The 16,214-nt window shown below is 47.4% G+C and overlaps 1 protein-coding gene and 1 long non-coding RNA gene across 4 annotated transcripts; one reads left to right on the plus strand and one right to left on the minus strand.

Annotated features, from left to right (window-relative positions):
- Positions 1–800: 800 nt before the first annotated feature.
- On the minus strand, positions 801–11,649 carry POLR3H (RNA polymerase III subunit H). 3 transcript variants are annotated; one of them, XM_048835184.2, is made up of 7 exons: positions 11,399–11,649; positions 9,521–9,652; positions 7,648–7,744; positions 5,318–5,404; positions 4,100–4,163; positions 3,240–3,447; positions 801–2,532 (listed from the first exon to the last, which is right to left on the minus strand). In XM_048835184.2, exons 2-7 carry the CDS (start codon positions 9,629–9,631, stop codon positions 2,479–2,481), a joined length of 621 nt encoding a protein of 206 aa, XP_048691141.1. In that variant the 5' UTR covers positions 9,632–9,652; positions 11,399–11,649; the 3' UTR covers positions 801–2,478. The 3 variants fall into 3 exon arrangements, with proteins under 3 accessions (XP_048691141.1, XP_048691135.1, XP_048691129.1); XM_048835178.2 differs by lacking the exon at positions 11,399–11,649 and adding an exon at positions 10,939–11,089; XM_048835172.2 differs by lacking the exon at positions 11,399–11,649 and adding an exon at positions 10,762–10,922.
- Positions 11,650–11,772: 123 nt separating this feature from the next.
- On the plus strand, positions 11,773–15,328 carry LOC142070526 (uncharacterized). Its single transcript, XR_012666386.1, has 2 exons — positions 11,773–12,468; positions 13,165–15,328. It is a non-coding gene; the product is annotated as an uncharacterized LOC142070526 (long non-coding RNA).
- The last annotated feature ends 886 nt before the right edge of the window (positions 15,329–16,214 follow it).

The raw sequence follows: 16,214 nt of genomic DNA on the forward strand, positions 1-16,214 counted from the left end.
CCACACCTTCCCCCTGCCCCACTGATCAAGCCAATTCCAAAGAGGACTTTGAGTAAGAACTCATCTCTCCATCTGACTTCCTACACCAGCTATAGTCTACCAGACTGATGACATAAATAGGGGAGGCTTGAGAGGAGGAGAGCTTTTTCCTGGGACTGAGACTAGTACAGCACAGTCACCCAAAAGAGACAAGAATAATGGACCTTGCCACTCACTCCCTTACTTACATGCAAATCTTAACTAATTGGTTCTTCACTCATTGGGTGAACAGGTCCAGAGATCACTTGTGTTTAAGCAGGTGAAAGGTTTTCAGATAGTGTGAGCATGAGTACCTAGAACTGTAGAGGAGAAGTGGTATGTTTCAGGGAATGAAGTTTCAGGTAGTCAGCATATACAAACAGAACACTTTAGAAGCAGAGTAAAGGTACACAGGTGCTGCTAAGTGGAAGACTTCTTGTTTGTTTGAGAATGGGGTCTGAAATTCACTTACTGCAGCAAGGGTTAGGGGGAAGCAACTCTCAGCTGTGTAGTTCCAACTACCCCCTTAATTTATTGCTGCCCTTGAAAGGAACCTTAGTAATACATAGCTAAGGGGAAAGAAGACCAGTCTGGGACTCATTATGTTCCAAAATACTGAAAATTCAAGAACTCTTCCATTTCTTTCTCACTGCACCAATGCAAGCTTCAATCTAGCATCAGAACTCAGGAGGGTAGAATAGCTAAGAAGGCACTGCCAGGGCTGTGAATTGCTAGTTGTTCATGCTCATGTGTGGATAGAAGCCACAGTGCAATAACTAATGTATGAGACAGACACCTGCAGTAGTTTTTATTGGTCAGACTTCAGCTGCTTGGAATCCATAGTTTTCACATAGCCAAAGAGATAAGTTTGTGTGAAGAGCATCCTCTTCTCCTTGAAGCCTATTCCTAGAACATGCTCAAAACTGTGCTCCAAGTTATAACGTTCTGTAAAATACCATACCTTTCTTTCCCATTAGCAGCCCTGTTAGAATCACACTCACAGAGCAATGTTTGGTCAGTGTTGCTATACTTCATTAGAGAAGCTGGTGACAGCACAGAGGGGACTTTATGGGTTCAGATGGGGGTGAGAAGATGAATTCTAGACTTCCTTTTGATTAATCTATGAACCAGCAGTAGCCAAGCTTAGAAGTAAGGGGCTGTAATTATATTGTAGGAAAGGTTCCAGTGACTTAAGCTTTGCTTTCATGGTTGAGGTCAGCAGAACCACCATCCAATGAAATTCTAGCCCCCCAAAATGGCTGGTATTTAATCATGCAAAACACATCACAGCCCTGCACAGACTCCCACTAACTTTTTGTTCCCTGCTTTCCTTTCACTGCTGTCAGCAAAAGTAATTGAGTTTGGTTCCTGCATGTTTAATACTGCTCCTCAGAGTAGAAGCCAGAAAGTATCTGCATTGAGATGGAGTAAGGATCCCAAACTGCAGGAACCTGGGTTTGTCTTTTCCTGATAGACAGGAAGCTGGGTTGTGTACAGCCAGTAATAACATTTATTCATCTAATATTAAAACCAGGCTTCCCACCCCCTAAGGGAGTGGAAATACAGCTTTACTCAGTCATATGGCCTTGCTTCTAAAATTAAGTGAACATTTCAGCCAAGCCTGAGCTTGTTTTGCATAAGACCACAGCCCATCCACCGTATTACAGCATCTCACTTCAGCACTGTAGCAGGTGCTTGTTTTCAGAGGACAGCAAAGGATTAGAAACAGCAGCTAAATTGCTTCCTAGTAAGCTGACACCCTTCCATCGTCATAGCAATTCATGTAATGGAACTCCAGCTCCCTTGTACAGTGAAGTGAATCCTCCTCTATGGGCTGGATTCCCATCCTTGCCCCAGCTCTCAAAGCCTTCCCCATCCTTTCATCACCAGGGTTTACAATGGCTTAAGAGCCAGCATATCCCTTTCCCATACTTTACAGTTTTCTCTCATGTTAAGACAGCAGCACCTCCTTGTTTTGTGCCAAGGAGATATGAACACTTCCACTAAAGGAGAGACAGGCCTTTGCTTACACTTCTCACTACATGTCTCAAGCCAGGAGACTGGGTGCGGTAGGAAATTACCAGTTTCTTCTGGCCAGACAGCACCACCTGTCCTGCCACTGTAACAACTTAGACTGCTCTTTTTCAAGACCGCAGAGACTCTCTTTGGCATTTGAACCCAATTTTGCTCTGCTTTCCAGGATGTCAAAGTCCCAGATGGGTTTGTGGCTGCTGGGCTCATGTAACAGGGCAGCCCTTGTGTCTGTAGTTTTACTTGTACAGTTCTAACGGAGGTATTTCTTGGCAGTTGCCAGCTCAACCTGGTGGGGAGCAATTACAGGAACATGGAAGCCCTGCTTTCTTGTCCACTGCCTGGAGGGGAGCAGGGCACCAGCTGGCTCCTGCAATCCTTGAAAGCATCCATCCTGTAGGGTCCATGCAGAGCAAGTTCTGACTGCTGCTAACTGTTTGTCCACCATGAGAGGAGGCCCAGGCCAGGTTCACTGATGGATCCCTGTCCAGAAAGAAGGAAAAAGAATGAGATGAGAATTTAAAAAGATTCAGAGGCAAGTAGATAGGAGTGAATGTTTGATCCAACTTAGCAGTCAACTGTGGGGGGGGGGGGGGGGGGGGGAAGAAGGATGGGATGATTCATAGGAGGGGGAATATCTGAGTTATCTACTGGAATCCTCCTTTCCTCCCTGTCTCACAATGACCCTCAGAAGTCCGGCTTCCTCCAGACCTGATCAATACTATTTCAGATGTTGGCCAGAGCATCACTTGAAGGCAAAGTACCCACTGCCCACACACAAATACCCCACTCCATCACTCGGAAGGTGCAGTTTAAAGGAGCACCAGCACTAATTTAGAGTCTTGCCTTTCCACCGTGCACAAGCCTTTAGATCAGAAGTTCTTTTGGGGGAGAACCGGTTTGGCACAAGGCTATTGTGCAGCACTAGGTGCACTGCTATTCCCTGTGCACCAGGCAACCTCACTCACTGCCTTCAGCCCCCTCCTCAGAACTTCATCCCAATGTTTATTACACTGACAAAGACACCAGATACATATTTAATAAAGTTGATCTCAGTAACCTCATCCTCAACCTTTGTCATCCTTCACTGTGTTATCTCTAATTTAGACGGTACGCTACTTGGGGAAGAGGCACTGTCTCTTTAAAATGCCATGCACATCTATGGTTCTGTAGGAATTATACATAGTTACCACCAGAGTGTAGGGTGCCTCCTTCTTCTGCACCTCCTCTGTGGCGCCAGAGGTGGAGGCCTCTGTGGAGCTTGGACCTGTAGGGGATGTGTCAACAAAGCTCTCATCCACTATCCGGAAGCGGATCTCCTCCCCCGTGTCCATATACAGGTCATGAGCCCCTTCTTCTGTCTCGTACTCCCACACCCAGACCTGCTCTGCTTCATCGCTGGCCAGCTCAAGTCAAGGCAGTAAAACACATCATGAGAATCCAGTGGTTTTCTCTCACTCAACAGACCGAGAGCCCTCAGAGCAGGAGGACTGTGGTTTGAATCCCAGGATTCACCCTCTTCACACGTTTCTCAAACTGCACCGCACTTCTCCAAGCAGCTCTAAAACCCAGGTCCTTTTAGCTTAGCTTTACAGCAGCACAAGCTTCAAGTGCACAAGCTTCAAGGCATAAGATATCACCTGGGATGGAGTCAAAAAAGAATTCTCCCACCATGTAACCAACTGGCCAAGTGCATCCATGTAGGGCAGGAGAATTGGCCACTGATGGAGGCAAGTTACAAGACTGGAGAATGTCTCTGCTGTAGAAAACCCCCCCAGCTGTTCAGGTGACTTTGCCATTAATCTCTAACAGGTGGCAGAGTAACCCTACAAGACCCACTTGGTGTGACCTGAAAGGGATTAGCTGTCTAACTCGGACAGCTGACGGCATGGGACTCTGGACTAAGCATGATACTCTAGCTGCTGCCCCTGAGCCTCTTTATAGTACAGTATGGGGCATGCAAGGTTTCAGGTGACAAGAAAGAACTGTAGCCACTTCCCTCCTTTATTTAAAAAAAAAGAAGTCAATGTGACAGACGGTTAGAGGATACAACTTAGCTGGCTGCTGCAGGGACTCTGGAGGGATGACAATGTCATCGAAGAAACCAAGAGAAACTGCAAAGCAAAGAATCAAATTAGGAAGAAAAGGATCTTGCCATCAGTGACGGAGTATATTAAAGCGGTATAACATGGTCTTTTTTTTTTTTTCCCAGTGTGAAGTACAGTGTATCAGCTGTTATGCCTGCTTAAGTCCCCCTAGCAGATCTATAGCTCCGCAGTCCCACTCCTCTGTTCTTTTAAGTGTTTCTCTCTCTCAGTTGCTGTGAGAAGGTCCCTCACAACAAGAAAGGAGAGTGACACCCTGACCATAAACTGATTACTGTCAAATCCACAAAGTAAACAAAATTTTCACTAACTTTTGATGCAGGGAGGGGTCACAGGTGCTGCACATAATCACAGAAAGCAAGAGAATTCCGACCAATGTGATTTACGCTTATACTATACCCCTTTAACCAAATGACTCTTAGAAGCCATGCTAAATGAACTGACAAAGCAAACCTATGCCTCCATCTACCGATGAGCTTGTCCACCTGCACAAACTAGTGGATCCAAGCTCTTCTGAAATGTGCACCTATGGGACTGAATAAAGGTGGTTTGTGGGTCTGGGCAAAACTCGCAAGCAAGAGGGCCCACAGCCTGCCCCAAGTCTGAAACTAGCAATTTAACTAAGGGCTTGTCTACACTGGCAATTTACAGCGCTGCAATATTCTCGCTCAGGGGTGTGAAAAAAACACACCCCTGAGCGCAGCAAGTTTTAGCGCTGTAACGCATGAGGTCGGGGTCTCCCCCTCCCCCAGGACTGGTTGCTTCTGACAGCTGTCATACACACACATCCACTCCTTCCACAACAATGATTTGCTTTGTGTCCCGAAGCAGTGCATAGTGGGACAGCTACCACAGTGCACTCCTCTCATCTGCAATGCAAGTGCTGCATATGTAAACACACTCTGATGCCTGTGGAAAACAATGTGAACACAAACCAACACTTTTCTTTTAGTGCTCTTCTATCACTAACAATACTGTCAGCGAAAAAACTCTGCAAGTGTAGACACAGCCTTAGTTACTATTGACCCAAGCCAAACAGAAATAATGACTTGGGGTTGAACATCTCTGTATCTCAAACCAAACCAATCTCATAGCCTAGGGTGCTGGATTCAACACAATGCCCAACAGCTATGGTATCCCTAGTATTAGAAGTTGCAATTTACCATGAACTCCATCCTGACTGCAGCCTTTAATCTCCCCGATCAGAATCTCGTCCAGAAAGGGATGGAATACCACATACCGGAAATGCACTGGAAAGAAGCAAAGATGCTAGGTCTGAGAGAGTCACATACTTAATTTCCTCTGGGTGACAGCCATTTAAAAATAAAAAAAAAAAATCTACCCCACACCCTCCAAATCTTGTATCTGATATTTCTTCAGCAGCTTTCATCCCATGCCAACGATATCAGGAGCACAATCAAACTCCCACAATAGTGGTGTGCATATAACTGGTCTAAGTAATTGCACAACCTTGTTACTGTAACACTCACCAGCCTATTGTTTGCCAAGCTTGCTTGTTATTTTTTGTATTGGACTGGAAACTTCTCAGAGCAGAGACTACTTCTTTCTGCCTAGTAGAATGGGATCCTGCTCCTCCTGTTGGGCATTACTACAGCGCAAATAAATAATACCACCAAGCTCCTATCAGTAGATCTCAGTGCACTTCCCAAAGGTCAGTATCATTATCCCCACTTTACAGAAGGGGAAACTGAGGCACAGAGCTTGGAAGTGACTTGCCGAAGCAGGCCAGTGACAGAGCTAGGAACAGAACCCAAGTCTCCTGAGTCCCAGTCCCGTGCCTAAGCCACTAGCCCACACTGCCTAAATAACGCACTTAACCACTGAAAAGCAGCTGCCACGGAGGTGGAAGGCAATAGTTGTATGACAATGCACAGCAATGCTACATAGGATAGATGTTCGTGAGGCTCAATTTTAGACAAATTCCCACTTTGATTCCAGAAGTGGACTTCAAAATATTATCTTTGAAGCTGCCTTTTATTTATTTACTTATTTTTATAAAAGGTGTTTCTCCAGCCCAGGAAGGGATGGGAGAAGTTGCTCCAAAGTAGTTACAACCAACAGAGAGAATTCAAGTTATCACAGAATTTCAGATAGGCTCCCCCAGCAATCTCTATACCAATATTTATTACTATATATTAGATTGTGGGAGCACTGTAAGTATGATAGACAATCAACACAAAGAGACAGGTGCTTGTCCCAACAACCTTATGAATTAAAAAACTAGAGGAAGGGATGGTCAGAGATATAATATACAAGCAAAGCGGCCAGGGTGGGGATTACCTGCTCAGACGGATTCTCTTTCTGCTTCTTAGGTCACCCCCCACAATAAAGCTCCTGGAATCCAAAACCCTGGCTGGGTATTCCGATGATTGGCAAAGCAGAACGTAACCCAGCTTTGCTCTTCTGCAGGGCTGATACTAACCAAACCAAGTCTTTCTCCAGTGTAAGTTAAACGGATAAGACTGTGGTGATGGGAACAGAGGTGGACACACATCTGGAAAGGCCAATTTTAGACAGTGTCACTTTTCTCACCACAAACATTTTGATGTCTCAACCCTTTGTTACCGATTAGGAACCCGCCTGGCTACTGGGACACTATGGGTGTCAGAGGGGCACTGCAGATGCTTTCTGTAATAGATGGTATTTACCTTAAGGAGTGGCTGAGATGCAGGAAGCAGGATAGTGGTGGTGAGTGGTGCTCAGAAGCATGATAAATTCTACAGCTTAACACATGCCCAAGAGTCGTATACAGTTTCTACTGCAGGCTACCCAATACTCAGGGACAGATACTGAATTAGTTTTCTCTGTCCAGTGGAAGGGTAGGGGGTAAAGCCCACTCCAGTGGCTATTCTGGGACACAGGTGAATTGGCTTAACTATTCCACAGGCAAAAAAAGCCTTTAATACAGAATTGAGGTTGCAGGTGCTCAACCTCTTGCCCTTCCAGTATGGGAGAGTTTAAGTTCTCAAAATGCAAATGTTGCAGAACAAGGAAGTGTGGTGCTAAGGACCCCCTGAACAAATGTTAGCACTACAAGAAAGAACCCTCAAACATAAGAAAGCCAGGAAATGCAATTAAGGCCATACTTCCCACACAACATAACCTTCACTTCGCCCCCTTGGATCTCCACCGTGAGGAGTCCCTCAGGCAAATCACAAGAGGAGGCAATGGAGTTGGATGCCTCCCTACACATAGTTGTCCAACTAGCAGCAAGTAGTTCCCACAGCAGTGGTGCTGCTCAGAGCATAGAGAAGGTCTGTTGGAGCGTATGAACAGGTGAGCCAATTTAAAGTTGCGGTGAGCACACAGAAAACAACAGCTTTTGACAGGGACAGGTGATGTTCCTCTTGGGACCTCTACCTGGGTAGAGTTAAGGTTGTGAGGCTTGAACCATTCCTGCAACCTGCCTAGTATAATTAGAGACCTGAAAGAATCCTGAGACCCACACAACTTAGGAAAAGCAGTAGCAGACCTTTAGTGTGCGATGCACCATCCCCAGGAAATATGTACGAGTCTTCCAGCTTTGTGATGTCATACAGACAGATGCAGAGGCCAACATTATACACAACCTGTTCAGAGAAAAGCCAATGAGCAATAAATCCCTGGAGTTGTAAATCTCTGCAAATCTCTGCCCCCACACCACTCTCAAACACAAGTTTTTAAGCAGGAAGCTCATGCAAATGGCCAACCAGATGAGCTGCCATAGGAGGAACTGGACAAGAGATCCAGGTGCATCAGATCAGAGCACTGTAGAGGTGCAAGCCTCAGCTCTTGTGAGGAAAAGACAGTGCACACCCATCATTACCTTCTAGGGACCCCTCTGGCTCTCTCAGAGGTATCAGAGGGCACGTGTTGACCTACTCCAGAAACAGCACTGCTGCAACCTGAGCCTTTTAGGTTGTTGCCAAAGATGGGAAAATGGGAGAAGTGAGCCCTATGAGTGGCTTAGATAAACACCACCACCCGGATGATTAATACAGCATTTCCAGAACTAGCTCTTCCAAAGGCCAGAAACGCCCCTTGCTGGGTAGTCATGCCCTTTCTGTAAGAGACATGCTTCATTCAGAAGTCACGAAGATTGTTAGCGCAGGTGAAGAAAGCCTTTCCCCTCCATCAGGGTGCACCCATCATTAACTCTAGGCCCATCAGTTGATACTCAGGTCAGAGGGAGCATAGGTTTTTTCAGAATAATGAAAATACTGAAGATGTCAGTATACCCTATGGGCCCGGGACTGCCTCGCAATCCAAATTACAAACAGAAGAGACCTAGTAGGTCCCAACTTGCCCATTCATCCCAGTCAGTGGAAGATGATTCGCTATAGTGTATTAAGTGTCCCGACAATGGGGCTTCTGCCATTCCTTTAGGAGATTGCTCCTCAGCCTATCAGAAATCTTTTCTGATGTTCAGTTCTGTTTAGTTTTATCCTGCTAATTTCCCGACCCACAAAAGACCCTGAACATTCCCTCTCTTTCTTTGCTGTTCAAACACTTGTAGACATCATCGCATCTCAAGTCACTGGTGGCCAACTGAGATGTCTTTAATAATCTTTCCACATAAGTCACTCTTCAGAGCGCGCAATCATTCTTGTTGCTCTTCTCTGAACTCCCTCCAGTTTATCAGTTACCTGTGTAGAACTGAATGCTGCAATCTAATCATAGTCCCAGTATTTCTATATATGAGGGGTTGTGATCTCTCTGGTCTGTGTTATGATGCCTTTTTATATGCTGTGCCAAATCTCATCAGCTTTTTCGTTGCCAGATCACATTTCAAGTGCTTAGTGCACAGCAGTGAGATACTATCACCCCATGAAAAGAACAGGAGTACTTGTGGCACCTTAGAGACTAAGGTGCCACAAGTCCTCCTTTTCTTTTTGCGGATACAGACTAACACGGCTGCTGCTCTGAAACCTATCACCCCATGGTTTCTTTCAACATTACTGCCTTCAAGGCATTTGTCCAGCCAAGACGTGTAAATCTGCATTTTTCCAGGCTGAGTCTCCTATTGCTACTTCCTACTCCTGCCAACTACTCTAAGTTCCCTTCATTATTTCTCTGCCCCATTTGGCATCCTTCTCAGTTCAGTATTCCCTCGGAATATCATTACTGTGCTCTTTACCCTCCTTGTTCTACATAATTTGAGATCACATGAAGTAACGCCAGAGCCATCACCTTCTCCAACTCAATATTTTTGATCATTACCCTTTGTAGATGGTCCCTTAGGTAGTTTTCAGTCTTTGTAATGGTCCTCATATCCAAACCAGTCTGAATTTAATTTTTTGCTACTTACGCTGTCACCCACAGCTGCATAAAAGTCTGGTTCACATGTTCAGTGCTCTAAGCTTTACCTTGTTAGCTAACTTCTTATTTAGTTCTTCAGCAATGGAGTCATTGAGCTTCATTTCAAACTGCCACGGAGGAATCCGTACCGTATCCATCATCTCCACTAGAACAAACATGGCGGCTAGTAGCAAGTGTCCCTGTAGAAAGAGAGCAGAGGGCCAATAAAGTCTGGTCTACACTACAAAGTTTTGCCAGCATAGCTATGTTGGCTAGGAGTGGGGGGGAAATAAAAATCACACACAACTAGCCGATATAGCTATGCCGGTAAATCCCCCAGTATGCAAGCAACTATGCTGACAGAAGCATGCTTCCGTTGGCATAACTAATGTTGCTTGGGGAGGTGGTGGAGCTATGCCAGGAGAACCCCCTATGCAGGCCAAGGCTCTGTAGTGTAGATAAACCCTAAAAACAGAAGGACCCTTTCAGATCAGGGGTGGGCCTTTAACAGCTCATAACAGTTGGGTGAGGTGTGTGGGAAATCGTTCAGTCCCTGCAGCATAGACACTTCATTCGCATGGAATGTCTATAAAATCTGGCAGGTTCAATAAAATACTCAAATGATTCAGCTATGCAGCAAAATGATCTTTTAGATTCACTTTGCTAGCTGTCCTACCCAGTAAACCCCAAATGGTAACTTTCTATTTTTCCATTCAAGTCTCCAGCTCAATCCTTTATAATCATGAGTTCTTTGGGACAAAGATTATCTCTTCTTTATATGCATGCACAGGGCCTAGCAACTGGGCTTCTAAGCACTACCCAATAAGAGAGCTGAGAAAGGGATCAACATAATTGCTGAGAGCACATCCACAAGACAAGCTCAAGCGTAACTGAGGATGTGTCCCCCCTGCTGGAAGTGAAAGGAAGGGCTCCTGAGAGAGCATGATTGAAGGGAACTTTGGTTCTTAGCTCATCCAGAAGATTCTGCACCACTCCACTACCTGCTTAAAGGACAGGTTAGGCCACTGTCAAAAGATGCCACCTGCCCACTGTCACAAAAAAGTGATCTTCAATTGTGAGTTGGGGGGAAGAAATGGCATTCATTCATACAAACTCAGGAGCAACCCTTTGAACCCACACTGTCTAATCCCTCCCCACTAAAAATACAATCCCCCACATACAGGAACAAACAAAGGCAAATCATTTGTTTTTTTTTTAAAAAGGAATTTGTAATAGCTATTAAGGTGATCGGCACATTACAAATCCCTAAATTAGACACTGTAGTTAACACAAATTGATCCTTAATTACAATATGCCAGATGCGCATGTGCCCCAATGTTAGGTAGTTAACAGTTCTGGGCTTCTTGCCACATTTGTAGAAACGCCACATTTGTAGAAAGGGACTCGGACAAAAACTGAGTAGCATGGAAGGGGGATAGGAAAATCAGTCTGGATTAGTTCCTCCAGGGGTAATCAACAAACGGACCGAGGGACACATCCAGACTACCATCGCGGTCCCGAGGCCTTTCCCCCTTAGGCAGCGACCAGCGGCTCCCGCCCGGGCCGGTCACTGCGCGCTGCTCCCGCGCGCCCGCTCCCCGCCCCGGCACTGGCTTCGGCCGCGCGGCCAGGCTCGCCCTGGGCCCGGAGAGCGGCGCGGCGCAGCGTCCGCGCGGGCTGTGCTCGCCCCCCCGCGCGCGACAGTAGGGCTCGCGCAGCGCCCCCACCGCCCCTGGGGCAGCGGCCCAGCAGAGCCGCCCGCTCTCCGTGCCCAGGGGGCTAACGGGCCCGCGCGTGGCCCACCAGGGGGGGGGAGAGAAGGGAAGTGGACCCTATGGTGCCGCAAAGCATGGCGGGATACATAGACGGCTCCCGGAGGACCAACGTGGTTCCTCTCCAGGCACCTGCCCTGCGGCCCCTTTGAGCCCCCCCCCCCGTGCACCCACCTCTCTTGGGTGCAGCGCGCACGTGACAACCGCAACACCGGTGCCAGCAGATCGTCCCGCGCCGCGGCAGCCTCCTAGTTACCGACCAGGTGACTTCCGGTGGGCTGGCCAATCGCCTTTCCTGGGCGGGCCGAAGGGGTTGATTGACATATGGAATCTGTATCAGGTGACCAGGGCTCCCCCAATCCCCGAGCGAGGAGCGAATCGGGTCTACCTCTGCGGTGGGGCGGGCGGGTTGTTGCAGGCTGCGCCCTCCCGCCCCCCCCTCAGTTGCAGGGACTCCCCTGATCCTGCCCAGGCTCGCGGCGCAGCGACGTCACGTCCCTGCCTAGCCCCGCGCCGGGCGCGCTCTGGCCTGGCCGCGCCGCCGACTCGTGGCGCTGGTGCCGGAGAGGGCCCGGCGCGGGGTTCCGCTCCGCCCGGGGCCGAGGGAGCCGGAAACGTGCAGGGGGGAGAAGGGGTCGGGCTCGGGCTCGCTCGGCCCCCGCCCCGGCTGCCAGGAACGGGCCGGGGGGCAGGCACAGCACAGAGCCCCTCCCTCCCCCCGGCGGGCCAAGCAGAAATGGCGGGGGGGGGGGAACTTGACCCTACAGGCCTCCCTACGCGTCACCTAGGCCTGGCAGGATGTGGCGGGACAGCCCCCTGGGGAGCCAAGCCAGGGCCCGGACTGACCCAGTCATGAGGAGGGGACCTCGGTGCCCTCCTGGGGGACACATTGTGCAATCGCTAGAGCGCAGGGGAGCAAACTACAGGCCCCTCTAATCTCTGCATCCTGCTTCCTGGTTTAGCAGGTCAGATGGTCATTGGTCCAGCTCTTCAGCTACTCCAGCTGCTGCCCACACCCGACCATTGAATGGCCGGTGATGGTCATTTTGTCCGACCTTTATGCCATGCCAGGCAGACCATTGACCCATCTAGCCCAGTATCCTATCTCTGTTGTTTATTATTATGTTTTTTTATTACAGGAGCATCTATAAGCCCTAACTGGGATTGGGGTCCCATTGTGCTATGCAGATGCAGTTCCTGCCCCAGACAGCTTATTGTCTAAGAAGATGAACAATATACAAAGGGTGGGGGAAAGGGACATAATCAAACACATAGTTGTTAATATAAATATTTTGTAATGATGTCAATAAATATCAGCTTTTGTAGCAACCTTGCATGGAAGTTGGAGGGAGGAGCAGAGGTTGCAGGCAGAGGTATCCGGAAGTCAGTCTGGGTGCATGTGGCTGGAATGCTAGCTGCAGTTTCAGCATCTCTGTAAATAGTTTTTTTAATAAAAAGCCAATTTAATTTTAGAAACTTGGATCCTGTGCTGTTACTATGCCGTGTGCAGTGCATGAAAGAGCTTTCCCCATTGTCCATCAGGAGCTTGCTCAAATTGCCCTTGGTCCTTTTCTGTCTGTGCTACTCTGGTACTGAATTCTATGGCAGATTCAGGTAAAATGGAAGCTTTGTTTTCACACTTAATCCAATTCAATCATACAACCAGTGCAGTGTCCCTTTGTATGATTTATTTTGCCGGTAAATTCAGTTTATTTTATTTATGCTGCCATAACTTTTCAACATGCCACAGTGTTTGCTACTGATCAGGCCTATTTGCAGTGTAGTTTTCAGCAGAGAGCGGGACGTTTGGCAGTGCAGTGATGGATATTTGGTATCCAAGAAGGTGTGAGACTCAGTTTATGTTTTTAACATGCAGGCAGCTGTTGGCAGCTTTTCACACTGAAGAGAGGCTGCATCTTATTTTTTCCTTCCCTTTGTAGGTTGGGACATAGGTGACCGGAAACTATGGAGGGGCTTCAACTCCTAGTTCTCCTTCCCCAGGAACTCTTGACAACCACTAGCCTTCCCATTTCCCCCGACCCAATATCTGCCATTTCATCCAAGTATGATGAATATCTACATTAGCTGAATGTTTCTGCTATAATGATCAACTGGGAAATTGTTAGCAATGTTATCATTTCAAGTGTCATTTTTAGGCTTTGATGTTAACCCTACTATAGAGACAGTAGTTCCCACCTCTCCTGGAGCAGTTATATCGGGCTGTTTGCATAATCAGGTGGTAAAAGATTTACATCTGGAATGTTTTCCTCACAGCTACAACAGCTAGAAACTTCGGACCAGATTCTTAGCCAGTATAAAGTGGCATAGCTTGGAGCTGTGATAATTGGACCTTGTCTACACTACAGAGTATTGTCAAATGCAAGTTATGCTGACAATCAAAAACCGGTATAATTACATCACTTCTGCATGTTCAGGCAACGCTCCTTCTGTTGGAAGAGTGCATCCACAGCTGGTGCTTTAGCATTGACAGAGCAGTGCACTGGAGGTAGCTATCCCACTGTGCTACTTGCCACCTCCTGCAGCTAGGAGTTGTGGGAAGGTGGCATGGATTGCAGGGCATTATGGGAGCAGGCTCAACATCCCATGATGCATTTTTTTCTACCCCATCATTCCATGGGCTTCTAACTGCATTTCACGGCATTTTTCAACGACCCCTGTTTACTGTGTGCCCACCATCTCTGTCTGAAAAGATGGATCCTGCACTGCTCTCTACTGTTGTGGTCACTGTTATGAACATGTCATGGCTGGCCATGCAATATATTATGAGCACCCAATCTGAACAGGAATCAGGGGTGCCTGACATACTGTGTGAAAAGAAACACCAGATCACTTTTGGCATTCACAGAGCAGCTACACATGGTGGACCATTGCTTTTTGGCTTGGGAAACAAGCACTGAGAAGTGAGATCGCATTGTTATGCAAGTCTGGGATGACAAGTGGTGGCTGCAGAATTTTCAGATACAGAAAGTCACCTTCCTGGAACTGTGTGTGGTTCACCCCAGCACTGTGGTGCAAGGACATCAAAATGAGAGCTGCCTTCTCGCTGGTAATTGCTGTGTGGAAGCTAGCAACTCCAGAGAGCTACTGATCAGTCACAAATCAGTTTGGAGTCGCGAAGTCGACCATTGGGGCTGTGTTAACACAAGTGTGCAGAGTTGTTAATCGCATCCTGCTACTGAGGACTGTGACTTTTGGCAATGTGTGTGAAATAGTGGATGGTTTTGCAGCAATGGGAATCCCTAACTGCGGCGGAGCAATAGATAGCACACATATCCCAATTTTGGCCCTGGACCAACTTGGGATGGAGTACATCAATAAAAAGGGGTACCTCTCTATGTTGTTGAAGGTGCTTGTGGATCACCGTGGGCATTTCACTGACATCAATGTGAGGTTGTCCGGGAAGGTGCATGACACATGCATCTTCAGAAACATTGGCCTGTACAGAAAGCTGCAAGCGGGAACTTTCTTTCCAGACCAGAAGATTCCAATGGGGGGTTTTGAAATGTCCATAGTGATCCTGGGAGACCCAGCATACACCATACTCCCATGGCATATGAAGTCTTACCCAGGAAACCTGGAAAGCCAAAAGGAGTGCTTCAACAATAGGCTGAGCAGGTGCAGAATGACTGTAGAATGTGCCTTTGGCAGATTAAAAGCACTCTGGCGCTGCCTTTAGGGCAGGTTAGACAAAAGTGAGGAAAATATTCCCATGGTCATAGCAGCCTGCTGTGCGCGCCATAATATTTGTGAGGCTAAGGGTGAAAAGTTTCCCCTGGGATGGAGCGTGGGGGTGGAATGCCTGGTGGCTGATTTTGAGCAGCCAGATACCAGCGCTATTAGAGGGCCACAGTGGGGGGGTTATTAGAATCAGGGACTCTTTGAGGCACCATTTTGACAATGAGCTCCAGTAATGTGTCTTTCTATACACCACTCTACCATGCTTTATTAACTTGCTGCCTTGCATGAAAATTTTGATGATTCCTGACTGTGATTTGTACACAGAAATGATCAGATTGCCACAGTGTATTAATTCCAGCAGCAACCACTGTGTGTAGGAGACAAATAAAGATTGGTTATCTTTCAGAGAGTATGTTTTTATTAAATCATAGGATCATAGAATCATAGAATATCAGGGTTGGAAGGGACCTCAGGAGGTCATCTAGTCCAACCCCCTGCTCAAAAGCAGGACCCATCCCCAATTAAATCATCCCAGCCAGGACTTTGTCAAGCCTGACCTTAAAAACTTCTAAGGAAGGAGATTCCACCACCTCCCTAGGCAACGCATTCCAGTGTTTCACCACCCTCCTAGTGAAAAAGTTTTTCCTAATATCCAACCTAAACCTCCCCCACTGTAACTTGAAACCATTACTCCTTGTCCTGTCCTCTTCCACCACTGAGAGTAGTCTAGAACCATCCTCTCTGGAACCACCTCTCAGGTAGTTGAAAGCAGCTATCAAATCCCCCCTCATTCTTCTCTTTCGCAGACTAAACAATCCCAGTTCCCTCAGCCTCTCCTCATAAGTCATGTGTTCCAGACCCCTAATTATTTTTGTTGCCCTTCGCTGGACTCTTTCCAATTTATCCACATCCTTCTTGTAGTGTGGGGCCCAAAACTGGACAAGTACTCCAGATGAGGCCTCACCAATGTCGAATAGAGGGGGACGATCACGTCCCTCGATCTGCTCGCTATGCCCCTACTTATACATCCCAAAATGCCATTGGCCTTCTTGGCAACAAGGGCACACTGTTGACTCATATCCAGCTTCTCGTCCACTGTCACCCCTAGGTCCTTTTCTGCAGAACTGCTGCCTAGCCATTCGGTCCCTAGTCTGTAGCTGTGTATTGGGTTCTTCCGTCCTAAGTGCAGGACCCTGCACTTATCCTTACTGAACCTCATCAGTACCAGTTAACTACCAGTTAACAACACACACAAAAGGCTTAGTGGGAAGGGAGAGAACAATGAAGGGCA

This window comes from Caretta caretta, chromosome 1 (genome assembly GCF_965140235.1).
Source record: "Caretta caretta isolate rCarCar2 chromosome 1, rCarCar1.hap1, whole genome shotgun sequence".
Lineage (NCBI taxonomy): Eukaryota > Metazoa > Chordata > Testudines > Cheloniidae > Caretta > Caretta caretta.

Bases quoted from the DNA above. Each gene is read 5' to 3' on its own strand.
- POLR3H (XM_048835172.2), bottom strand. From the start codon at position 10,878: ATGCTACTCAGTTTTTGTCCGAGTCCCTTTCTACAAATGTGGCGTTTC. The intron at 9,653-10,761 runs GTAATTAAGGAT...CTCTTTCTACAG, and splicing joins ACATGCGCATCTGGCATATT to GGACACTTGCTACTAGCCGC. The intron at 4,164-5,317 runs GTAAATTGCAAC...TTTGCTTTGCAG, and splicing joins CAGTCAGGATGGAGTTCATG to TTTCTCTTGGTTTCTTCGAT.